The 26,028-nt window shown below is 49.4% G+C and overlaps 2 protein-coding genes across 22 annotated transcripts in view; both read right to left on the bottom strand.

Annotated features, from left to right (window-relative positions):
• Eif4g3 (eukaryotic translation initiation factor 4 gamma 3) overlaps positions 1–1,357 on the bottom strand; it is a 226,727-nt gene extending 225,370 nt beyond the window's left edge. For 7 of the 20 annotated variants that reach the window (XM_075945420.1, XM_075945421.1, XM_075945422.1 and 4 more), the window contains exon 1: positions 447–1,158. In XM_075945420.1, coding sequence (XP_075801535.1) covers positions 447–643 — 197 coding nt within the window. In that variant the 5' untranslated portion in view covers positions 644–1,158. Of the gene's footprint in view, positions 1–446 lie in introns of all 20 variants that reach the window. The other 13 variants (XM_075945413.1, XM_075945414.1, XM_075945416.1 and 10 more) reach the window with 5 other exon arrangements.
• A 17,836-nt stretch (positions 1,358–19,193) lies between these two features.
• Positions 19,194–26,028, bottom strand: part of Ece1 (endothelin converting enzyme 1) — a 97,029-nt gene continuing 90,194 nt past the window's right edge. For both annotated transcript variants that reach the window (XM_075947004.1, XM_075947003.1), the window contains exons 18-19: positions 21,664–21,759; positions 19,194–21,397 (exon numbers count right to left, since the gene is read on the bottom strand). In XM_075947004.1, coding sequence (XP_075803119.1) covers positions 21,221–21,397; positions 21,664–21,759 — 273 coding nt within the window. In that variant the 3' untranslated portion in view covers positions 19,194–21,220. The remainder of the gene's footprint in view (positions 21,398–21,663; positions 21,760–26,028) is intronic.

The following is a 26,028-nucleotide window of genomic DNA, read 5'->3' as shown; positions in this document are numbered from 1 at the left end:
TTTCTGTACACTTGTACGATATGACCCAACTTACCTCGGGAATGAGCTGATTCGTTTCGAACAGGAAATTTACCAATAAAGTTTACCGTAGATTCTAAATAATAGAAAGGCCACCGAGCGAGCGCCGCTGACGGCAGGGCCTCCCGACAATCAGAAAAGCCTTGCCTGCAGGGCTGGTCCCAGGCACCAGCAAATTCTGCCCAATAAAGGGGAGGGGGCCTTCTAGGGCAGAGCTCCCCCAGATCCTCGAGAGCTGCAGAGGCATGGCCCGGGGGAAGCTAGTGCTCACGGTACCGCAGAGGGTCCCGAGGTCCCAGCAATGCGGCCACCGGTGCACCCCAAAAAGCTCGGGCCAAGCCCCGTCCCTTCCCTTACTGGACAGTGGTGGCAGGCAAGGAGGTTCCCACCAAGGGTCGCTCTGGACCGCTGGAAGGCGAAAAGGATACTGTTGGGGCGCCGGGGTCTGGAGGGCCCTGATGTTCGGGTGAGGAGGGGCCGCCGCCGCCGCTGCCGCTGCCGCCGCTGCCGCCGGGTGAGGAGGCGGTACCGCCGCCGCTGCCGCCGCCGCCGCTCCGGTACCGGGTCCGGTTCCTGCTGCAGCCGCTGAGCCTGATTTCAGAGCCGGTTTCTGCGGTAAACTCATGGCAAAGCGAAGCCACCAACCCCCCCAGAGCGGGACCGGGCGCGCCGGGGTGCAGGGGCCGGGGGCAGCGGAGGGGCGGGATGGGGGCAGACCCGGGGAGGCGGCGGGAGCGGGGGGCCGGGGGGAGGCTGGGAGGAGGAGGAGGAGGGGGCCGGGACCGGTCACACACGCCCTCCGCCGCCGCCGCCTCCGCCGCCGCCGCCGCCGGCAGCAGCAGCCGCCCCGCGGGCCAGCACCACCGGCTGCCGGTCTCCGTGACAACGCGACCCCGGGGAGGGGGGGGCCGGACCCGGCGGGGGCAGGAGGCGGAGAGACCGGACCTTTCACGGCAATATCCTCATGGGCCGGCGGCGGGGGGTGTCTGTCCCCCTCCCCGGGGGAAGCGGCGCCCTTCTCGGTAGCGGGGCTCGGGCGATGCGGACGGATTTTCTTCACTCAACGAGCAGAGCATCCAACATGGCGCTGCGGCCGCCTCCAGCAGTCCGGCAGGACGGCCGCTCGGAGCTTTTCGGCCCTTTTCGGAAGGGCTCGGCGGACCGAGGGTGGAAAGTTCCTTCGGCTCTTTCCGGAGACGGCGAACGGCCGGGGTTCTTCGGGAGCGCTCGGGAGCGTCTTCGGCCGCCGTTCGGGAGAGCTGCTGGAGCTGACTCTATTTCTCGCGAAAGATCGGTGATCCGGGGCTGCTGAGGCTCTCCGCGGCACGGTATCGGGCGGAGGGATAGACCAAAGGAGAGGTTTCTAGGGCGCCCTTCCCTGCGGCCCAGCCTCGAAGAACAATAGTAACGGCACCCGAGGCCAAGGTCCGCCGAGACCTACCAGCAAGCGTCAAGAGGCGCCGGAGCGAGAAACCGAGTCGCTATAGAGAGAACGGCTAAGCCGGAGCACAAGGCGACTGATAGGAACCCGCCTGCCGCAGGGACTTATTAACATAACAGATGCCACTCGCCGGCACTTGACGTCGCAAGTCACGGGCATTATGTCGACACGTCGTCCTCGGATGCTCTTCAGTGCGAAATGGAAAGAAGAGTCCCATTTGCGGAGGAGGCCCAAAGAAGAAAAGTGACTTCCTTAAGGTCACCCAGCTGGGATTGAATGAAGCGAACCCAAAATCTGGATTCCACCTTCTCTGGGATAAACCTTGCCTTCCAGGATGCCAACTGACCTGCCTTTCCAGCAACTTTAACCCAGGGCTCTGTAGGGTTTTCCCAAAACCTTCCCAAGACTGTAGTTGGCTCCCCATCATCCTTTGCTGGGATGACACTTGTTGATAAGGTCTCCACCTCCCATTCCCATCCACACTTTGCACACCACACCTGCACCCCTCAGTAGGTGCAGTCCCAAGAAATAGGTAATCCCATTCTTACTAATGAAGAGTCTGAGGACCAAAAAGCCTAACTATCATCGGAGAGAGGGAGAGAGAGAGAGAGACAGAGACAGAGAGAAACTTGAGGCTCAAAACTGACAGTTTGACAAGGCCACGTGATCACCAATGCCTTGAACAGGAAATTAGTGGATGTGAGGGCATACTTCAGTAATAAAGAATGCTTGCCTTGCAAACATGAGGACCCAAGTTCAGTCCCCAGAATTTACCCAGAAAGTCTAGCAGGATGACCTACCTGTGTTTACAATCCCAGCACTGAGCAAGTGGTGACCAGCAGGTCCCTCATGCTCACTGGCCAACCAGCTGACTCTGTCTGGTGAGTTCTAGGCCAGGAGAGACCCTGTGTCAAAAATAAAAAGGTGGGGGCTGGAAAGAAAGATGGCTCAGTGGTTAAGAGCACGGGCTGCTCTTCCAGAGGACCCCAATCCCATTCCCAGCACTCACATGGCAGCTCATTCCAAGATCTGACACCCTCACACAGACATATGCAGGCAAAATAGCAATGCAAATGAAATAAAAGTAAATAAATTGTAGATAAATAAATAAAAAGGTGAATAGCACCGGAAGTTGTCCTCTGGCCTCCACGCGCATGAACACACATAAGACTGTGTCCAGGGCAGTGGTAGCAAATGCCTTTAATCCCAGCCTTGGGGGTAGGGTCGCAGAGGCAGGTGGATCTCTTGAGTTCGAGGCCAGCCTGGTCTACCAAGTGAGTTTCTCCAGGATGGCTAGGGTTACACAGACAAACACACTCTCTCTCCCTCTCAAAAAAAAAAAAAAGATTGTCTTCTAATTCCTACTACTGTGGTGGGTTTGGGCCAGGATATAGGTTAATATTTCTAGGGTTTTTTGTTAGCTTACTTGTTTTTTGAGAAAGGGTCTCAAGGCTCAGGCTAGCTTCAACTCTTTGTGTGCCTTAGGATGACCTTGAACTCCTGATCTTCTAGCTTCTTCTGAGATTATAGGGGTCTATCACTGTGCCCTGCTTGGGTTTTTTGCTTTTTATTTTTGGTTTTTCGAGACAGGGTTTTTCTGTAGCTTTGGAGCCTGTCCTGGAACTGGCTCTTGTAGACCAGGCTGGCCTTGAACTCACAGAGATCCACCTGCCTCTGCCTTCCAAGTGCTGGGATTAAAGGCATGCACCACCACCACCCAGTAGCTTTTTTTTTTTTAAGCTTTCCATGTAGTGGATACTTAACTTGTAACAACTCCTGGGAGCCCCAGGTGCTCCCAGAAGGAGAAAAGAGCATCCAGATGGCATAGTCCCCACCACCTCGACCTGGCTGAGCCTCCATGGTTCCCAGCACCAAAAGGAAAGCCTCCTCCCCATCTCCTGACCAGAACACAGCAGCTGCTTCCTACTCTGTCATCCTCAAGTGTGGATTCTCCACTCCTCCTCAGGCTTGACTAACTCTGGGGAAAATTCCCAGGTGGTCCTTCAATCCCCCAGATTCTCATTTCAGGTTCTGAGACTTCAGGCTTTTTTAACCCAATCAAAATCTGTTCCCAGATGAAAAGATCTGACTTCTTGTTTACCCTAGGCTGATAGCAGATTGATAATTATTAATAATAATAATTAATTAATTATTATTCTTTTCTGAGCTAGTTTCCTTTTTTTAATCTTTTTTTTTCGAGACAGGGTTTCTCTGTGGTTTTGGAGCCTGTCCTGGAACCTAGCTCTTGTAGACCAGGCTGGTCTCGAACTCACAGAAATCCGCCTGCCTCTGCCTCCTGAGTGCTGGGATTAAAGGCGTGCGCCACCACCGCCCAGCTTAATCTTTTTTTTTAAATTTATTATGTATACAATATTTTGTCTGTGTGTATGCCTGCAGGCCAGAAGAGGGTACCAGACCTCATTACAGATGGTTGTGAGCCACCATGTGGTTGCTGGGAATTGAACTCAGGACCTTTGGAAGAGCAGGCAATGCTCTTAACCACTGAGCCATCTCTCCAGCCCCTCCTTTTTTTAATCTTAACAATAGCTATAAGCATCATGCATGCAGTTAGTGTGTGCCTGGCCTTTGCTAAGCATTTTGTGAGCATTATCAGTTTCAGACAGGGTAGATCCTGGGGAAAATAATGTTAAAGTGTAGATAAGATCCTGGCCTCAGGTGATCAAGCAAAGGATGCTCCAAGAGCAAAGTCATGGAGATAATGCTCTCTCCTTTCAGCCAAGTGTGAGCCTTAGGGCCAGGGCTATAGTTCAGTGGTAGAACAAACATCCTGGCTTCATCTTTAGTGTGTGTGTGTGTGTGTGTGTGTGTGTGTGGTTTTTCAAAGAAATTCTCTGTATAGCCCTGGCTATCCTGGAACTCGCTTTGTAGACCAGGCTGGCAACACTGTAAAATGAGCACTATACCTCATTCACCAGCAAAGAAATTAAGACTCAAGGACCTGAAAAGGTAATTCATATGGCTTCTAAGTGGACACCCTGGGCTTCAAACCCAAGGTGTTTACTTCTAGATCTGTTAGACACCTTGCCTTCAGCATAACAACCCTCTCAACACAGACGCTGGCAAGAAAATCTGATTGGGTGTAAATAGAAGGTTCACAGGTTATGAGCACTAGTTGCTCACCCAGAGGACCCAGGTTTAGTTCCCAGTACACATGGCAGCTCACAACCATTTGTCACTCCAGTTCCAGAGAATCTGATGCCTTCTGGCCTCTTTGGGCACCAGGCATGTACATGCACAGACATATATCAGGTAAAATACCCAACACATAAAAAATATTCAAAGATCTGATTTCTTCACCTTGTCCATTAAGAACTTTCTATGAGGACAATCGAAATAGCTTAGTGAGTGTGGGTTCCTGCTGTCTGATGACCTGAGACTAGCCAAAACCTGCATTGTGGAATGAAGGTGGTAGGAACAGGCCCAAATGCAGGAATGAGGGCCTGGTTGCCAGAGACTAAAGTAGCTACTAAGACTAAAGGATAGAAGAGGAGCCTGGATTCTGAAGGATCTTGGATTTAGGCTAAATCTTGAAGGGTGCGGAAGGATTCATGGCATTCATGGAAGGCTCTTATTTTCATTGAAAAGTGTGTGTGTGTGTGTGTGTGTGTGTGTGTGTGTGTGTGTGTGTGTTTACATGAATGCTGGTGCACAGAGACCAGAAGAGAACATCAAAACCCCTAGTGCTGAAGTCGACAGGCTATTAGTGCAGAGAATTGAACTCAGGTCTTCTGCAAGAGCTGTACACACTCCCAACCACTGAGCCTTCTCTCCAGCCCCTAGAGAAAGGTCTTAATCCCCTTGAAGCTAGATTTTCCTCATCTGAGAAACTCCACCTCCTGGAGTGTGGGGAGTAAACACAGAGCTCTTCCCCAAGGATTCCCTGGTGCGCAGTCATTTTTTTTTTGGTACACTTTAACCGTTATGATTCATTTATGCAGAGACATTTCATTGTCTTTTAAAAATCCCTCTGATGTGGCTAGTGCTCAAATGGAATATGAAATTTGAATGACTTAATAATTGTGAATTGCCAGAGGATTTTATGTTACCCCGCAGGAATCTCGGGCAACACAAGCCAGGCTCTGCCTCACCACACAGGAAGAAAGCAGGGCCAGAATATCTTAGAACAGGCAGACTTCATGCCCAAGAGGAGTGTTGTCAATTTGGACGGCCAGCAGCTATTCCCAGAGCCCACTGCACCTGTGGCAAACACCTGCATTCCCTGTGAGCAGAAAGAACACTCATTTTATGCATATTCTCAGTTAGGGGTATTGCTGTTTGCATGAACATGAACTGACCCAGAGTTCAATGCCCAGGTTGTCTCTACCTCTAACTCCTAGGCTTCAACAATCCTGCCTCAGCCTTCCATCCAACCCTAGATGTAGCTTTTGTTCTTTCCTCCTTCCTCTTCCCTGCCCTCCTTCCCAAAGTTAGGGATGAACCCAGGACCTCATCCGTACTAGGCAAACTACCACTGACTTACAACCCCGGCCCATTCCCGGGGGGGGGGGTGTTTGGTTGATTGGTTGGGTTTTTGGTTTGGTTTGGTTTGGTTTTTAGAGACAGATCTGCCTGCCTCTGCCTTCTGAATCCTGGGAGTAGGCAGGCAGATCTCTGTGAGTTCAAGGCCAATCGGGTCTACAGAGCTAGTTCCAGGACAGCTAGGGATGTTACGCAGAGAAACCCTGTCTCGAAAAACCAAAATAATAAACAAAACAAAAAAATTATTTTCTGGGCTGGGCAGTGGTGGTGCACACCTCTAATCCCAGCACTCAGGAGGCAGAAGTAAGTGGATCTTTGAGTTCAAAGCTAACTTGGTCTGCAGAGTGAGTTCCAGGACAGCCAGTGCTGTTACACAGAGAAACCCTATCTTGAAAAAAAAAATAAAAAAATAAATATATATATATATATATATATATATATATATATATATATATATATATATGTGAAATATGGGCTGGACAGGTGGCTTAGAAGCCAAGAGCACTGGCTGCTCTTCTCTCCCAGGGCACCCAGGTTTGATTCTCAGCACCCACAGGAGAGCTCACAATCATCTGTAACTCCAGTCCCAAAGGATCCAATACCCTCTTCTGGCCTCCATGAACACAAACATGGAAATAATGCACAGACATATGTCCAGACAAAACATACACATAAATATAATAAAGGAAAAAACACAATTATTTTATGTAACTATGTATGTGCTTGGATGTATATATGTGTACTACATGTGAGCAGGAACCTGTGGAGGTCAAAAGAGAGCCCTGAATGCTGTAGAACCAGAGTTTCAGATGGTTGTGAACCACTGCGGTCATTTGAACGTACCTGGCCCCCACAAGCTCACAGGGAGTGACACTATTAGGAGGTGCGACTTTGTCGAAGTATGGCCTTGATGGAGGGAGGTGTGTCACTGTGGAGGCAAGTTTGGCTCAAGCCACACCCAGTGTCTCAGACCACTTGCGGTTGCCTTCTGATCAAGACGTAGCCAGTACCACGTCTGCCTGCACACCACTGTGTCCCGCCATGATGATAATGGATTAAACTTCTGAAAATATAAGCCACCCCAATCAAATGTTTTTTCTTTATAAGAGTGTCATGGTGTCTCTTCATAACAATAGAAACCCTAACAAAGACAGCCATTATGTGGGTGCTGGGAACTGAACCTGGATCCTCTACAAGAGCAGAGCCACCTCTTAACAGCAGAGTGATCTCTCCAGCGCCCCCCCCCCATCCCATCCCAGTGTGCTGTCTTTCTGCTGGTTTTTGAGACAAGTTCTCACTGTGAGGAAGGGGGAGGGGGAGGGGAGGGGGAGGTTGTCCCCCTGGTTGTCCTGGAACTCATTCTGTAGATCAGACTGGCCTCGAACTCAGAGATTTGCCTATCCCTGCCTCCCAAGTGCTGGAATTAAAGGCGTGTGCCACCACCTCCTGTGATTTCTTAATTTAAAGCCCGTGAGGCTTGGTTCATAGAGTCCTGATGATATAATCTTTAAAAAAACAAATACCTTCCAAAACTATGTTGGCAAGCTAGAACTACGTGGTCCTTTTGTTGGTTTGTTTTTACTGGAGGAGCAACTTTTTGGCATAGAAACCAGCCATGTTAATGCCAAGAAATGCCATCTCCATTAGCCACAGATGCTATGTGGTTATGTCATGAGGTTCATCTACTTGATGCATACCAAGCTTCGCTAAGAGCATGCTCATGTGGGCCTTGATGGCCCAAGATCTAAACACAATTAAGTGCAGACATGAAAAGCCCAAAGGAAAGAAAAACAGCATGTGGAAGGTAGAGGGAGGAGGATCAGGGGTTCAAGGTGCTCCTCAGCTATTCAGTGCTCCCAGGCCAGCCAACCACACGAGACACTGTCTGATAACAAAACAAAGCTGAGGTGGAGACATACTCTTGTAACTCCAGCCCTTGGAAGGTGGAGGCAAGAAATTCAGGCATTCAAAGTCTTCCTCACCTACCTGGCAAAAGGAGGGTCACATAAGCATTCCTAGACCCTGCCCCCGAAATCAGAGAGCTAGGGAGGTGGCTCAGCAGGCAGAGCCCTTACTGCACAGCATGAGACTGAATTCTCACTGTTAGTCCACACAGAAGCTGGTACGTGTGGCTGCCCTCCAGTGACCCTAGTGCTAAGAGTGGAGATGAGGGATCCCTGGGGCAGGCTGTCAAGAGAAGCCAACCCTGGGAAAGAGCCACCCGATGTGGCCCTATGGCTTACGTGTGTGCATGGGAGATGGGGGATTGGCAGACATACGTGTGTGCACACACATACCACGAAGTGAGAGGTTGGGGGGACAGATGGACGACAAAGACATCGAGATTGAGATTTGTTGGTATTCCAGAGACAGGAGGGCCGGCAAGTTTGAGGCCAGGGTGAACAGGGAAGTTGCCAAGTTATCTATCTCCACCTCCTGAATTGAATGCTGGGATTGCAGGTATGTGCCTTAAAGCAGCCCGCTACAGAGTCTATGGTTGAAGGTGACAGATGAACCCATCTTCAGCCCACTACAGAGTCTGTGGTTGAAAGTGACAGATGAACCCACCTTCTCCCTCCTTGTCTAGCAAATCACTCAACACATTCAGGTGGCAGTAGCTGGACCTGAGGACAAGGTGACCTATGGCCATGTTGGTGCCAGGCTTCCTTCCTTGCACCAACCCCCTCACTTCAGCCCACTGAAAGGTCTCTAGACAGCTGTGCCAGGGTATTTCTCTAAATGACAAGCTCATAGCATCTGGAATCTAGAAACCACATCCTTGTTCCTGGGTGGTCCAGCCCTCCCCTGACTCTTAACCTGAAGCCATTTAAATATCCTGCCAAGCTGGGTGCCTTGGGAAGACCCTGGATTCTATCCTGCCTCTGTCTAGTGACTGGAGGAGGAAGCTGGATTTCCAGATGCTCACAGCTGGAACCAGGCTCCAGGCAGCCTCCAGCGATCTGATCTTCATGGGAGCTCGCCAGCACTTCCCAACACCTGGAAAGAGGCTGGGGGATTGTTCTGCCTTTGGCCACCAGCAGGAGACAAAAATAGCATTTACAGTTAGAATTAATTCTACAGTTTAATGTCTTTTGGTTTCCCAAATTCAGCGAGTCCCCCACCCCTCCTGTCTCTTTCTCCACCCTCATTACATGCTTTCTCTCCCACTGGAACAGAGAAGTTGAAAATGCCTGGTGCTCCATGTGTATGCAGCTTAAGTGACAATAAAGAGACTCCAAAATTGCTTGACTAAACGCTCGTGACCCTGTCACATCTGGTTCTTGCCATCCTGGCTTCTTAATTCTTATTGTTCCCACCCACACTCTGAACTCCCGCTTTCTATCCAGTTTCTCTCTCCTCCCACCTCCACTAACGCCTGTTCCTGGAGTACCTACAAGCTCCTATTTATCCTTCAAAACCCAACTGAAAGCCAGGCATGCACCTGTAACCCAGCACTGGGGGGGGCACAGCAGGCTTGCCAAGAGTTTCAGACCAGTTTGGGCCACATAGCAAATTCCAGGACGGCCAGGGCTACATAAAAAGAACCTGTCAAGAAAAAAAAATTAGAAACTGAAACAAACTAGGAACTAGATTTACAGTCTTATAGGATGAATTTACCACAGTTTCTCCTCTTCCTTAGCCAGATGCAACTGTTCCGTTCCTTCTGCTTCTCCTGTGTTAGGATGCTATTTCTTGTGATTCTATTACACCGTAGTAATAAGGGACTTACACAACTCAGTGCATGGAAGATAGTAGGTACTCAGTAAATCACACACACACACACACACACGGTCCCTAGACCAGACTAACCTTAACCATCACCCCACTCCCTGTGTAGGTGAGAATCTTTAACTTTTGGTCCTGCCTCTGCCTTTGCCTCTGCCTCCGCCTCCTGAGAGCAGGGATTCCAGCATACCTGTTCCACCATGCTCAGTTTATGCAGTGCTGGGGACTGCATAGGCAAGCACTCTACCAACCAAACTATAGCCCCAGCCTGTGAGCTGCTTTCCACTTGTGAGACACGGTCTCACAAAGCTCATGCCTGCCTTAAACTTGCTGTGTAGCCAAAGATGATGCTGAACCCTGATCCTCCCCCTGCCTCCATCTCTAACCTGCTAGGATTCCAGGCATGTATACCCGGCTTCACAACTTCTTTGAACATAAAGAAAAACCTCTTATGCCTTTAATCCCAGCACTCAGGAGGCAGAGGCAGGCAGATCTCTGTGAGTTCGAGGCCAGGCTGGACTACAGAGCTAGTCCCAGGACAGCCAAGGCTACACAGAGAAACCCTGTCTCAAAAAAACCAAAGAGAGAGAGAGAGAAATCTCATTTCATTCTTAAAGCGAACCCTTCCAAGGCTGTCTCCCAGGGACAAGGGCTATGGCTTTCACTTTTGTCACCAATGTCCAGAGCCTGACTCACTGGGACATGAAGAAGGGCTCCAGACACTGGAAAGATGATGATTCATCTTATGTAACTCTACTCTGGCCAGTTTGGGGGACAGCCTTCACTTGGAGAGGCGGGAGTCCTCTTCCTTCCCGGTGTATGTGGAGTCCTTTCCTGCTGAGGAAACGGAGCCTGGTTCTTGGCACTGTGACCAGGGACTATGGGATTAAGGCCCAGGGTTGACCTACTTCTGCAGCATAGGAAGTGGGTTTTAGAAAACTGTGGATCATGGCACTGAGCCCAGCTCTGAGACCGTAGTTAAAGTGTTTTTCTCTCTGGACCTTGTCAGAAGAGGCCTGCGGTAGTCCTGACATTCCAGCAAAGTCATGAGAAGAAAGATCTAGCAAGATCCAGAGACATGCAGGATGTTGACAATAAATGAGGCAGGCACCCCTGCCTTCCTGGTAGTGATGGTGCATGCCTTTAGTACCAGCACCTGAGAGGCAGGTGGACCTCTGTGAGCTTGAAGTTAGCCTGGTCTACAGAGCAAGTTCTAGGACAGTCAGGGCTACACAGAGAAACCCTGCAAGAAGAAGAGGAGGAGGAGAAGAAAGAAAAGAAAGGAAGGAAGGAGAAAGAAAGAAAGAAAGAAAGAAAGAAAGAAAGAAAGAAAGAGAAGGAAGAAAGAGAAGGAAGGAGAAAGAAGAAAGGAAGGAAGGAGAAAGAAGAAAGAAAGAAAAAATAAAGAAAGAAAGAAAGAGGGAGGGAGGGAAGGATGGAAGGAAGGATGGAAGGAAGGAAGGAAGGAAGGAAGGAAGGAAGGAAGGAAGGAAGCAAAGTGCAGGTCTGACGCAGCCAGGTGGCTTGGGATCAGATCTCTCAGCTCATTAGCTGGGTGACTGCTACATCCGTCTTTTTCTCTCTGATAGTCACTCATCTCACCAGACTTCATAGTGAAGTAATGGAGAGTGCCCGGTGGTGGGGACTGTGACTCACCGCTAGAGTGCGTGCTTAGCATGCACAAGGCCCCGGGGTGCAAATCACTGAGAGTGTAAATCCTCACAAAAGCAGTGTGAACCAACGCTCTTCCAGTCCAACAAACTCGCACACAGTCTTGCTTGAAACATCCTGCTAACTGCCCAGGACCCGTCATGCCACCGGGACTCAGTTTCTCTGGAGGGTATTTCGGCTTCCATTCCTTGCTGATTCTCACTCCAGTGCAGGCCTAGAATGGAAGGGAAACCTGACCTCAGTAAATGGACCCAGGTTTACGGCATGGCTCCAGCGCGAACCCCCAAGGTTCATGGACTGAAAACGGGACCCCCAGACATTACACTGATGGTACCTAGAGGGTAGAGGGTGGATCTTGCAAAGCAATGAGGAGCCAGTGTGAAGCCATGAGAGTGGAACCCAGTGATGGTGTTGTGGAATAATGTACCCAGTCTGTGTATATGTATGTATGTTCACATGGACATGTGTGTGCAGATGTATACAGATGCGTGAGCATGCACGTGGAGCTAGAGATCAGCTTTGGATGTTATTCCTCTGCAGATACTCACCTTGTTTCACGAGACAGGGTTCTCCTGGGTCCTGGGCTCACGGATCGGCTAGGTGAGCAGGCTTCTGGTGACCAAGTCTACTTCTTCAGCACTTGGATTACAGAAATATACCATACAGCTGACTCTTTTACATGGGTGCCAGGGCTCAAACTCCGCTCCTCATGCTTTCAAAGCAAGCACTTCACTGACTGAGCTGTTCATGGGCTTTTAAAGGAAGGAAGGGAGCGGCAGGGCAGATGGTTCAGTGGTTAAGAACATCTCCTGTTCTTGAGAGGACCCAACTTCAAGTCCTAGCCTCCACATCAGGTGGCTCCCAGACACCTTCAACTCCAGCGCCAGGGGACCTAGTGCCCTCTTCTGGCCTTCTGCAGGCACTCACCTACATGTGCGCTGGCGCAAATATGATTAAAAGTAAAATATGTGGGTCAGGCATGGTGGCACATGCCTTTAATTCCAGCACGCAGGAGGCCAAGGCAGGCCGAGACCAGCCTAGTCTACATAGTGAGTTCTAGGACAGCCAGGGCAACAGAGTGTGACCACCCCCCTTTTGGAGTTTCTCTGTGTAGCCCTGGCTACCCCAGAACCTGCTCTATAGACCAAGCTGGCCTCTGCCTCCCAAGTGTTGGAATTAAAGATGTACACCACCACTGCCTGGCTTTTGAGACCCTTTCTCAAAATAAATAAATAACCCAGGCTGTGGTATCAGTTGCAGCAGCGGTAAACAGACAAGGAAGATGCGCAAAGTCTGGGCTCTGGATCTGGATTCGAATCTCAGCCTCGTACCTCTCAACCTAGCGGGCTCCTCTTCTCCAAATCCCAGGTTCCCATTGAGAATGACCATATCCATCTCACAGAGCCGACTTGAAGAGTACATGATCAGAGGCTTCATTCTGGGGCCAGGCCTACTGCCAGCGCTCAGGGAATAGCAATTTCCCTCCTCGTCCTCTGGCATCCGGCTCCTTCCCCAAGCTGGCACTACACACCGAATTCCAAGTGGCCACGGTGGCCATTGTTTCTGAGAATACAACCCATGGCTAGTCTGTGTCTTTTCAGCCGCTCCATCCTCCAGCCCTCAGCATTTCAAAGGAGGAAAAGCCCAAGTGTTGTGCCCCGAGGTTGGCAAACACGCCAGAGAATCTGTGGGCCAGCCACTGAGCCTGACACTCAGCCCCTCAGTCCCGTTCACCCACATCTGACAAGGTCAATGAGGAAGGTACACAGCAGTGATCAAAAGGGCTGTCTGAAGCTCTCAGGGGCAACTCTCCCAGCAGGATGTCTCACCACACAAAAGTGCGTGCAGGGGGTGCTCCATAAAAGCTCCTCCACTCACAGACATCCATCATGCCCAGAGATACCAAAATCTGGTTCCCATGACAACACTGCTCCAAACGTTATATATAAATGTGTGTGTGTGCGCGCGCTCCTGTGTGTGTGATCCTGTGTGTACACAGTCACCCAGAGATGCACGGAAATAAACTCTTGGCACAATCTCCCCCACCCACACTCCAAACAGGAAATAACCTGCAAGGATTGATTGCTGGCAGGCCAGCTTTGGAATAAACAGGCTTCCAAACAAAGGCTTCCCAGTGAGTGACAGCTGTTTCGGTGTGCATCTGCTTAGTCTCCTGCACCTGGAATAAAGCCATAAATCACTGCTGAAATAATGAAGAAGTATGGCTCAGAGGTTAAGAGCAGTGACTGCTCTTCCAGAAGTCCTGAGTTCAAGTCCCAGCAACCACATGGTGGCTCACAACCATCTATGAGATCTGGTGCCCTCTTCTGACCTGCAGGTGTACACTTTATGCATAATAAATAAAAAAATCTTAAAAAAAAGAATAAAGAAGTGTGCTGGGTGCCGGGAGTTGTGGCACACGCCTTTAACCCCACACTCAAGAGGCAGAGGCAGGCAGATCTCTGTGAGTTCAAGGCCAGCCTGGTCTACAGTGTGAGTTCCAGGACAGTTTCCAAAACTTTCTAAAGCTACACAGAGAAACCCTGTCTCAAAAACAAAAACAAAATAAGCAAACAAAACCAGAAACAAACAAAAAAAAAATGAATACATGATGGATAAAAAGAAAAGAAAGCCAGGTGTGGCGGCCCATGACTTGAATCCCAGCACTCAGGAGGCAGAGGCAGGAGGATCTCTGTGAGTTTGAGGCCAGCCTGGTCTACACTACAAAGCAAATTCCAGGACAGCCAGGGCTACACAGAGAACCCCAAAAAAGGGCGGGGAGGGAGGACGACAATCGGGGCTATAAATGTCTCACTGAATGTCGAGTCACAGCTAACCCGTTTTGTTTTGTTTTGTTTTCCGATGGAGAGACTGAGGCTCGTGAGGAGGATGGTGTTAAGTTGGGAGCATAGCCCTCAGCCCCTGGCATCCATCCCAGCCAACCTGGCCTGGGAGTTGCATTGCTCTGGACACCAAATCCCAGCATGCCACTCCCACAAGGTATTTAAATGGGCTCCCAGAGGAGAAACACATGGTTTTCGGGTCTGCATGGGCTCCCTGCTGTCCCGTCTCCTCGCCATGCGCTTGGCCACCCAAGAGCATCTTACTTAATAAAACGATGGGTATTTTGATTCTGTTTGATTTGACCTAATTGGATTTCTTGCACCGGCAGAGCTGCCCATTTCTTTTCTTTTCTTTTTCTTTTTTTTTTTTTTTTTTTTTTGGTTTTTCAAGACAGGGTTTCTCTGTGGTTTTGGAGCCTGTCCTGGAACTAGCTCTTGTAGTCCAGGCTGGTCTCGAACTCACAGAGACCACAATTTCTTTCTTCAAAGGTTTAAAGTTCTTGTCATACAAGTATTCCACTTGTTTGGTTAGAGTTACTCTGAGATATTTTATGCTATTTGTGGCTATTGTAAAAGGCAAAAGGTTTATAGGATCTGAAGAGAAACTAGAGTATTATTTGTGGCTATTGTGAAGAGTGATGTTTCTCTGATTTCTATCTCAGCCCATTTATCATCTGTGTAAAGGAGGGCTAACTGATTTTTTTGAGTTGAACTTGTATCCTGCTACATTACTGAAAGTGTTTATGAGTTGTAGAAGTTTCTTGGTAGAATGTAGCCCAGGCTAGCCTCAAGTTCCTGCCAGTACAGAGATCACAGGTGTGACCTATCACACTGATTTTGCCTGTGCCCAGTACTTGGAATGATCTAATTGCAACTAAGACGCCCAACTTGCTCCAGCACTTCCTTATCCAGCCCAGCACCCCTGATTAGGGGTGCATCAAATTAGCAATTAAGAAAAATGTCCTCCCCATGCCGCAGGCCAATTTGATGGAGGCAATTCCTCAATTGAGGTCCCTCCTTCTCAGGTGACTCTAATATCAACCAGGTTATGGTTAGGGGTTGACATGGAGATTAAACTCAGGTCCAAAACGCCAAGTTCTGAGCTTCCAGATTGGCCAGCCGTCTCTAAAATGAGGGTGATGTGGAGCCTGGGCCTAGGTTATAACTTCTGTCCTTGTTACTGTTAAGGTTCAGAGATCAAAGTAACGTGCCCACGCCAGGAAGGTGTGGGAGAGGAACGAGGGACTAGAACTCACATCATCAGGAGCCTAGTCCACGGTTACTTTAAGTGTCCGCCCTGCCTTCTAATGTCTAACGAGTCAGGGTGGATCCTGTCAGCTAAATTACCAGGATGTGGACCCAGGCCTGAATCCTTTGTGTTTTGGCGCCACCTAGTGGTCATATCTGAACACTGTCGCGAGAAACTGCTTGCTTGAGCCCGCGTATGCCCTCTGAAGAACCAGACATGGAAACGGTGGGTAGAGCCCAGACACAGGTTCCTTGCTACCCTGGGTGTGGCACGCACCCCACTTTCCATGCTCCCTGACGGACTGCTGTTTCCATTTCTATTCCAGACATCTGCCACTGCAGTTTTCATACAGCTCCAGAACCAGCTGTGAAAAACCTTTCAATGCTGGGTCAGGTGTGGTGGCGCACACGTTTAGTCTCAGTGCCCAGGAGGGAGAGGCAGCTGAATCTCTGCTTGATCAAATCCCACATCCTCCCTTACACGGTGCCACTGCCTCAGAGTGACACACTTCCCTTTACCTTAGGTCACTGCATGACGTGCCCACCTGGCAGGGTCAGAAGACACACATTTCTCATGATGTCCAGGGTTCCACCTGGTGCACACCTGTAGTCTCCAACCCTGGGAGGTGGGGGCAGGAGGACCAGGAGTTTAAGATCGGTCATCCTCAGCTACATAGCAAGTTCAAGGCCTGCCCGGGCTACATGAAATTCTGTCTTAAATAATCAGAACAGGGGGCTGGAGAGATGGCTCAGAGGTTAAGAGCATTGCCTGCTCTTCCAAAGGTCCTGAGTTCAATTCCCAGTAACCACATGGTGGATCACAACCATATGTAATGGGGTCTGGTGCCCTCTTCTGGCCTGCAGGCACACACACAGAACATTGTATACTAAATAAATAAATAAATAAATAAATATTTAAATAATCAGAACATAACATAAAACAGAATGGTCCTCGGTGCTGCTGTGCATTTTCTCATCAACATCAGTCAGCTTCACAAATTCTGTTTAAGATGACAATGTATCAGTCGGGTGGTGGTGGCACACCCTTTAATCCCAGTACCTGGGAGGCAGAGGCAGGTGAATGTCTGAGTTCAAGGCCTGCCTGGTCTACAGAGTGAGTTCCAGGGCAGCTGGCGCTACACAGAGAAACCCTGTCTCAAAAAACAAACAACAACAAAAACAAAGACACGCTGCTGCGGAATACTATTTTAACTAGGCGATGGTGTGCTACGTTTGCTTATACTGCATTTGTTCAGCTATGTAAAGATGTGTTGCTGTTTTACCTTGCCTACCTGAGGCACCTGATCCGTCTGAGAAAAGCTGAACAGCCAATAGCCAGGCAGTAGAGGGATAGGCAGGGCAGAGACAGTAAGTAAGATGGAATCTAGGGTTGGGAGAAGAGAATGAGAGGAGAGAACTGGGGAGAAAGAGGGAGTCGCCTGGAGCCAGCCAGGCAGGGAGCCGCCAGCTAGACACGGAGGAAGAAGCAGTAGAGTAGGAAGAGAGAGAGAGAGAGAGAGAGAGAGAGAGAGAGAGAGAGAGAGAGAGAGAAAGGGAGGGAGGGACGGAGGGAGGGAGGGAGGAAGGGAAGGAGGGAGGGAGGGAGAGGGAATAAAAAAAGGTAAAAGGCCTGAGGCAAAAATGTCAATTAAGAGAAACAGCTTAAGTTACAAGAGCTAGCAAGAAACAAGCATAAGGCTGGGCATTCACAATTAAGATTCCACATCATGATTTGGGAGCCAGTTGGTGGCCCAAGAGGAAGCCTGTTACGATGACAACGTAGCTTAGTGGCTGTAGTGCCCACCAGCACCAACGCTCTCACACAGCACCACACCCACCTGCATACACACTCTCTCACAGATAATTCTGTTGGGAGTTCGGTTGTGAGAATGCTGGGGCTGGGATTAGATTGGCTTGGGGGAGCATTTGAAGCATTTATGGTATGGGCCTTTCTGTACGTGGCCAGGGGATGCATCTGCGCTTCCTCTCATCACCAGTGAAGCGGTACAGTTCTTTGTGAAGTCATTTGTCCGTAGGCCCATTGCTGTGCTGGTGTCTATGAGCACTGAATGGCTCCTCTAATCCACCCCCCCCAGCCCCTGTGCACAGTATACCCTGCTGGCTCTCTGGCTCACAGTTAAAGATCGCTTACATTTTCAGTTCTTCTGAAGACACAGCTGTTGTCTCCACCGTCCTCAGCTGGAAGGGCAAGCCCCAAATAGCCACGTAGGAAGTTCAAGTCCTGCGTGGGGAAGGGCATGGCTAAGGATGGCAAGGATGTATTGTTTTCAAAGAGGCGGGAGGAGAAGAGATGTGGGGACTCAGGGCTGGGGACCCGGAGGCCATCTGTTCTCTTGGTTGTTGGAAAAGGGGTCTACTCAGAGTACTAACGTGCTGGGCGGTGGTGGTGCACGGCTTTAATCACAGCACTCGGGAGGCAGAAGCAGGCAGATATCTGTGAGTTTGAAGCCAGCCTGGTCTACAGAGTGAGTTCCAGGACAGTCAGGGCTACACAGAGAAACCTGTCTCAGAAAAACAAAAAACAAAAACAAAACAAAAAAACCCTGGCTGGGGCCTGGAGATTAAGCGGGAATCTGACAGATGTTGGGTGTCTCTTCTTGGGAAAGGGGTGGGCAGCAGTCAGTGCCACCTCTGTCCCACGTGTGCATGGGTGTGACTCCCTCAGGAGCCAGGAGAGAGGCCTGGAGCATTCTTCCTGACTGCAGAGGAGGAACCAAGTCTGTCACCACCTTGATCTTGACCTTTGAGCTTCCAGAACTATGAGGTAATGAATTTCTGTCACGTTAGGCAGTGAGTTCCTGGTAACTGTGTTGGCTCAGAAAACTGACACACCCTAGTTGGAAAGAGAAGTCTGTGTGGAGCAGGAGGTGAAGGAGGGCTTCCTGGAGGAGGTGATACTGCATGGGGCCTTGAAGGATGGGAAGTTTATAAGGCAGAGAAGCCAAGGGCCAACGCTGTAGACAGAGGATGTTGTGGGCTGTTTTACTCTTTTGGCTTTTTTTGGGGGGCTCATCACCCAGATCTCAAGTAAATCACACACACATGGAGGCTTATTATTACTTATAAATGCCGGGCCTTAGCTTGGCTAATCTTGTCAGATTTAAGTTATCCCAACTACCTTTGCTTCTGGGCTTTTATCTATCTCTATTTCTGGACCTTTCTCTCCTTCTGACTCCATGACTCGCTGTGTCCTCCTCTCCTCCTTCTCTTGCTCCTTTTTCTCCTTGTTTCTCCTATTTATCCTCTTTGCCTGCCAGCTCCACCTACCCTTGCTCCTGCCTCGCTACTGACTGTTCAGCTCTTTATTTTAGACCTGCAGAGAACCAATCACAGCTTCAGTGAATCAAATGCAGCCTAAACAAAAGTTACACACCTGAAAATAATACTCCCCAACAAGAAGATGCCTAGAAAACTGCTGGCTCGCTCTTGAGCCTCTTTGAAAATCTTTACTGGAAAGTTCTTTGCTCTAAGACAACGGAAACATGACTTTTCAGTGTATGTGCACGCATGTAAGCATGTGGGGGGGGGCACAGTTCTCACCAACGAGGGGTACTCACACGAGCACCTCCTTGAAAGAGTGGCCAGGAGTGGGCATAGGAAGCAGTAACTTGGTATTCCTCAGGGTCTGAGACTTCTACAAGGGTGGGCAGCTTTGGTTGACCAGGGTCCCTCTCATGGCCCCACAGGACACACATCACCCAAGGATGGACACTCAGACACAGGCGCTTGGTACAAGAACTTTATTGTAATTACAATAGTGCCACACCAGAACTACAGTAGCACAAACATAATAATACAAAAAAATAGATTCCCTAGCTCTGAACCCCACGTTCTGTACCCGCAGGGAAGCTCCCAGCATTGAGAGGAGGGGTCTTTCTGAGAGCAGCAACCCTTCTCACTTCTGCCTTTCTCGAATCTCTGGGGGTGGGGGTGGGGGTGGGGGAGCAGGCTGCTGCTTTTATACCCACCCATCCATGCTCAGCCTGGGCTTTCCTGCTATGGCTGCCTTGCACACCCTGAGCAATGCCCGGATCTCTGACTCCCGGCTGAGGACCCTGCCTCTCCACAGGAAGGCAGGACGGAAAGGGGCAGGGGCCCGGAAGGTCCACCTTTACGTGGCAGGACATGGCTCCAGCACCTTCCTGCTTCCCGTGCTACCTTTCCCTGAAGAGCTATGAGACCTTGACCGAGCTTACAGGAACCAGGAACTTTGTCAGGGGCTTGCTTCCAGCTCCCTGGCCAAGAGCTAAGGCTAACCCTAAACTGGCAGGATAGAGACTACATTTCTGAGCTTCTTGACCGAGGAGGAATATGGTATGGGGGGGGGGCTTGCTGTGCGACGTGGGGCATGGCCTGCCAGGTGGTGGGTGGGATTCTTGGGCTCCCTGCTCACGGGTCTGGGGGCTTGCCTCCCTACAGCAATCATGAGAACCACAATAAGCACCACCTAGTGGGGACCCATACATCTACTACTGGGTGATGCTGTTGGGCAGACGACTTCCCTGTAGCCAAGATGGGGCTGGGATCCTTCCATTCTCAGCCTCCTCTGGCTCACAGATACACCCCACCCCCCGCCCCACCTATAAGAACTGGCTTGATTCAACTCAGCCACGGGAGGCTGGAAGTCTGAGAGGGATCAACAGCTCCCAACACTGGACATCTGGAACAGCTGCCCTGTAGGCAGGCCGGGACGGCAACCCTGGGGGTCCTGGGTGAGGTGCTATGGTAGTGGCTTCTAGTCAGGCGCTGCCTCCTTGGCGGAACTCAGGGGCCACAGCCTCAGTTAAGGCACTAGAGAACAGGTCCTGGGAACCAGGCCAGGGCAACTCTGGGCTACAGAGCTTAGAGGGAGAACTGGACTACTTCCTTGTGCCAAGGGTCAGCTAGGCGGATCCCTTCAGAATGTCGGAAGTGCTACAGAGTGGTATCCGATCCCCAAGGCCAGAAGAGGTGGGACCAGAAGAAAGACATCTTTGGAGAAGAGTTGGGAGCCATGGGACTCAGCCTTGAGGGGCTCCTGTTCAGGCTGCCTCAGCTCAGGGTACCAGACCATCCTTGTTGGGGTTCCCACGGTTAGATGCCAGAGACAGGGCAGGTGAGCTGAGAAGGGTCATGCCCAGACGGGAGGTCCCTCAGTTGGCTCCTCCCTCATCCTGGTCCCTGCGTCTCCTGTCTGCATGGGTGACTACAGAAACAGTCACACCACCAATGGGCTAATGTAGCGTTCAGTCTAGGGGCTTGTTCAGCAGCCTGGGGTCCCCGGGGTAAATCAGTGGGGCTTCCTTTGTCCACAGATTATTTAGAAAAAGAGAACATAATAAATATACTAATCTTTCCTTTTTTTTTTTTTAAAAAAAAGTGTTTTAAATGCATTTTTCCCTGAATATTTCCAGTGTATTCCATAATGCTTAAAAAATAGTCTCCCCAAAAAATATATCTTTAAAGCATTTGACACAGTGGTATTGTGGTATAACTGGCATTGGATGTGGGCGAGGGCTGTGTCCCATTGCCGTTGTCACTGTGAGGCCCACCAGCTCGACATACAAATGCCCTCTAGCATCCTACATGGGTGCCAGGGCTTTCACAGGGGTCAGATCTTGGGGTCGAGTGATGGACCGCCACCATAGGCTTAGACGGGATGGCTGTATACCCTCCAGGGTGGGGAAGGGGTCCTAGGCAGCTGAGGGGCTGGGCCAGGAGCTGGCTGCGGGCCCCTTACCCTCTTCCACGTGTGCTTTCTGTGCTGCAGCCCTTACCAGACTTCGCATTTGTGATGAGGGTTCATGGGGGACCCAAGAGGGCAGTGAAAGTGTTCTGAGAACTCCTTGGAGTTAGAGACGGAGCCGATGACCCGGAAGCGGGAGGGGCTGTGTGGGTCGGTAATGAGGCCTTCATGGGAGCTCTCAGGTGTGCGGACGGAGCACCAGACCTAGGGGAGGGGTTAACAAAGGAAATCTGGGGTTACCATGGGGCCCTGAAGCTGCTCGATTGGTCCCACCATGACAGCAACAGCGTGAGCCTGAGATCTCGGGGAGCCAGGAGGACCGCTAGGTGGATTTCTGCCCTTCCATGCACCTTGCCTTCATACAGGGGAATATCCCAAAGACAGTCTGATTTGGGAACCTGCCTTTGGCTGTGGAGCTCGTGACAATGCCCACGATGGAACACACCTGCCTTGCCTCCCAGTGAGCTCACCTGTGCAAATCCCAGGAAGAAGAGCTGGTTGTTGGTGAGACCCAGGGTGGGCAGCGTCTGCTCGGCTCCATTCTTCTTCACCCAGTTCTGGTAAGCCTGGGAGGAGAGAAAAGCAGAGGTGAGACGCGACACAGGTGAGGGTGGGCCCCTTGTGGAGGTTCAGGGAAGCCCTACTACCGGGCAGAGGTGGGCACCCGGGTGTCAGGGTCCTTCTGTGTTCTCGTTCAACCCGATGGCCCAAAACACACACCAGTCAGGCCAGTTGTCAACTGTATGCTTTCCACTCCAGTCTCTTTCCCATGAAGCGCCTCAAGTTCAACACAGCAGGAATGTCCTCGTGCACACACAGGTGCACACCAAGCTTTCCCATCATAGTCAACGGCAACCCTCTCCAGCTGCTCAAGCCCAAAGACTAGATAGAGCATTTCTTTGATCCTTTGCTTCCTTCCTTTTGTTTTGTTTTGTTTGTTTGTTTATCGCTTTTTGAGATGGGGTTTCTCGGTATCTTTGGAGCCTGTCTGGAACTCACTCTGTAGACCAGGCTGGCCTCAAACTCACAGAGATCTGCTGTGGAATAATACTCTGTCCCCAGTAAAGATTTGTCACTCGTATTGCTTTAATAAGATGCTGATTGTCCAGTAGCCAGGCAGGAAATATAGGCAGGGTGACCAGACTAAGAGAATTCGGGGAAGAGGAAAGGCAGAGACGCAGTCACCAGCCAGACAAAGAGGAAGCAAGATGAGAATAATGCTTCACTGATAAAAGGTACCAAGCCACATGGCCAAACACAGATAAGAATTATGGGTTAATTTAAGTTGTAAGAGCTAGTTAATAATAAGCCTGAGCTAATAGGCCAATCAGTTTATAATTAAAATACGCCTCTGTGTGTTTTGTTGGGACTGATGGCTGTGGCACTGGGAAGGACAGAAATGCTGTGCTACAAACGGCACCAACGTGAGGCAACGACATGGACGTAAAACCCAAGAGGGTTTGGGAAGGAATTCTTGACACAGAAAGAACAGAGTTAAGCATGGCTTCTTGGTAGCAGCATTTTCCCGGCTGAGCTCTATTTGCTAAAGGCAAGCACATTTCCTTTAAGAGAAGATTCATGACTCAGTATTAGCGGCATAAACTGTGCAGCTCTTTTAAGAGGCCCTGCCACTAAACACTTACATGGTGTTTATGAGCAGCCACTGGCATGCTTCTTGGTGGTGGCATGGACTGAGAAACTCCACAGAGTTGTGGTAAAGAATATGGCTCCCACCAGTACCTCCGCCATGAAGCTAAGCTCTCAGAAAGCCAAGGAGTGGGGTGGATGCAGTTGCCAAAGCTGCAGCTTTAATCCTAGCCATGTCACTTTGCAGACTAAAGGATTCGTGGTCAGAAAAAGATATACAGTAAAGACAGATTCAGAGAAAAAAAAAGAAAAAAAAAACACCTCTAAAAAGTTTACAGTGTGTTTGAAAATACATAGCCTTGGCAGAGAAAGAAACAAGGGCAGAGAAAGTCCTTAAAGAAACATAGTTAGGTGTGGTAGCACACACCTTTAATCCCAGAACTTGGAAGGCAGAGGCAGGTGGATCTCTGTGAGTTTGAGGTCAGTCTGGTCTACAGAGTGTACAGAGTGAGATCCAGAATAACTAAAGAACACAGAGAAACCTTATATCAAAAAAAAAACACAACAAAAACAAAACCAAAAAAAAACCCAAAACAGGCCGGGCAGTGGTAGCACACACCTTTAATCCCAGCACTCTGGAGGCAGAGGCAGGCAGATCTCTGTGAATTCGAGGTCAGTCTGGTCTACAAGAGCTAGTTTCAGGACAGGAACCAAAAGCTACGGAGAAACCATGTCTCGAAAATAAAAAAAAAAAACCACAAAAAACCCCTAACAGCAACCCCAAATTTAAAAATAAAGAGTTAAAAAAAAAAGCCACACATAAAGATGGAAAATACACAGAGAGCCTGGATACTGTATATTATTGTGTTGTCTTTGAATTGTTTGCTGAGAAAGGAGCAACAGCTGCTAAAAGACATTTGATTATAAATGCTGAAGGATTAACCCAACCCATATATTTTGAAAATGCCTTGACTTCAAACCTGAAGTCAAAAGATATATTACTTTGGAGAAGAGGTTTTGTTTTTGTTTCTACAGGAAATGAGAGGCTGTAGATTCATTCTGGGTTTAGAAAAAAAAATCAGGTTTGATAGAGGAATAGCCCTGGAAAAAAATCTCCAATGGGAGCAGATGGCCAAGATGATCCAAGATCTCAGAGCACCTCTGTTGCGGTTTCTCTGAGTTCTGCATCCAGAACAGCTCAAGACTGCTGGCTGAGATGATCCAGCCTCACAGAACACTCCAGTCAGGATTGACCATAATTCTAAATTTTCTTTAGGCCCTCATAAGATTATCAGTGCCTCCAATCAGTAGGAAGTAGCCTAGAAAACTATGCCCACATTATCAAAAAATGGATTATGGATGTTTGTCTTTGTTTAGTGTGTTGGTTGCAAGTTGATAATGGTCAGGAAAAAGACAAAACAAAGGAAATTAGATTCAGAGTTCTTGTTTCAAAAAGAAAAAAGGGTGAAAGTGCTGTGGGATAATACTCCTGTACCCTGTAAGGATTTGTCACTCATATTGGTTTAATAAGATGCTTTATTGGCCAGTAGTAGCCAGGCAGGAAGTAGAGGTAGGTGGCCAGACTTGGAGAATTCGGGGGTGAAAAGGAAAGGCAGAGATTTTGGAATCACCAGCCAGACACAGAGGAAACAAAATGAGAATGCCTCACTGAAAAAAGGTACCAAGTCACATGGCTAAACATAGACAAGAATTATGGGTTGATTTAAGTTGTAAAAGCTAGGTAATAATAAGCCTGAGCTAATAGGACAACCAGTTTATAATTAAAATAAGCCTCTGTGTGTTTTGTTGGCACCAAATGGCTGTGGCACTGGGCAGGACAAAAACTTTGTGCTACAGAGATCTGCCTGTCTCTGCCTCCTGAGTGCTGGGATTCTGGAATTAAAGGTGTGTGCCACCACTACCTGGCACAAACCTCTTTTTAAAAAATAATTTTTACTAAAGTTTCTTTTACATTTATTTGCTCTAAGAATCTGAGTGTTTTGCCTGCATGTACGCGTGTGTATTGTCAGAAAAGGGTATTAGGATACCCTGGAACTTGTATTCTGTGGGTACTGCAAACCAAATCACTTTGTTTTGTAACCTAATTATGCAGTTCTCAAGCATGAAGTTTATTGGCAATAACATCATGTTGCAATGTCAAAGACTGGCCAGCCCTGGTAGGCTACAGTTCAAATGTCATTCCTTCTAGGAGGCCATCTTTGGACCCAACAATCCATCACTGGCTCCATTCAATGCTCTTTGCACAATCAATGACACACAGGTTCTCCCTTCTGTTGTCAGGCTCTCTGTGCTTGCCTTCTGCCCCCCAGTTCACGTCACAGGCTGGGCAGGAGCAGCTCCCACCTGTCAGCTACACTCTGTAGCAATTCAAGTGCGGCACAGGTGGGCAGAAAGCTCCTAATACATGCCTGCTGGCAGACAGACGTTAGGCCAACTGTGAAACGCTACTGAACTCAGTTTCCAAACCGGCGAAATGGAGATTCAGTGCTGCTGAGGAGCAATCTTTGTACACTGTAAATAAGTATTCCTCTCATTGGTTAATAAAGAGCTGCTGGCCTAGAGCTGGGCAGGAAGAGACTGGGTGGGAGAGCCAGCCTAGGAGGACACTGGGAAGAATAATGGCTGAGTCTCAGGAGTCATGAGGAGACGCAGAGAAAGCAGGAAATGAATTTGTCATACTGAGAAAAGACACTGAGCCAGGTGACAGAGCATAGATAAGAAATATGGGTTAATTTAAAATGTAAGAGTTAATAAGCCTGAGCTATTGGTTGAGCATTTATAACTAATGCTCTGGTTATCTTGGTGGGGGGGGTTGGCGGGACAGAAAAGTCCGCCTACATGATGCCAACACCAAGTCTTGAACTTGCTGGGGATCCCGAGCCTGCTTGCAGAATGGCCCCAGTAAACAGTACTTTTCTGCATGTCTGCCAGATGCCTACCTGTTCTCGGCCAGTTCTCTCTTCTACTTAACTGAAATCTCTGAGTGCCTCTCTGGGTCAGGAGCGGGTCCCAGGCACCTGGCTGCTCTTTCCCAACAGCCCATTGGTGCGGCTGTGAGTTCTCAGGCACACAACTTGGGTCAATTATGCCAGCACTGGGACTCGAACCCAGAACTCTCTCAGTTCAGTTGGGATCTGAACATGAAGTGTCCCCCACAGGCTCACGGATCTGAACACTTGGTTACCAGGTAGTGGTGCTGTCTGGGACTGCTGTGGAACCTTTAGGAG

This window comes from Microtus pennsylvanicus, chromosome 13 (genome assembly GCF_037038515.1).
Source record: "Microtus pennsylvanicus isolate mMicPen1 chromosome 13, mMicPen1.hap1, whole genome shotgun sequence".
In the NCBI taxonomy this organism is placed as follows: domain Eukaryota; kingdom Metazoa; phylum Chordata; class Mammalia; order Rodentia; family Cricetidae; genus Microtus; species Microtus pennsylvanicus.
The sequence above is the reverse complement of the archived record's forward strand: the minus strand, read 5'-3'. Positions and strand labels throughout refer to the sequence as shown.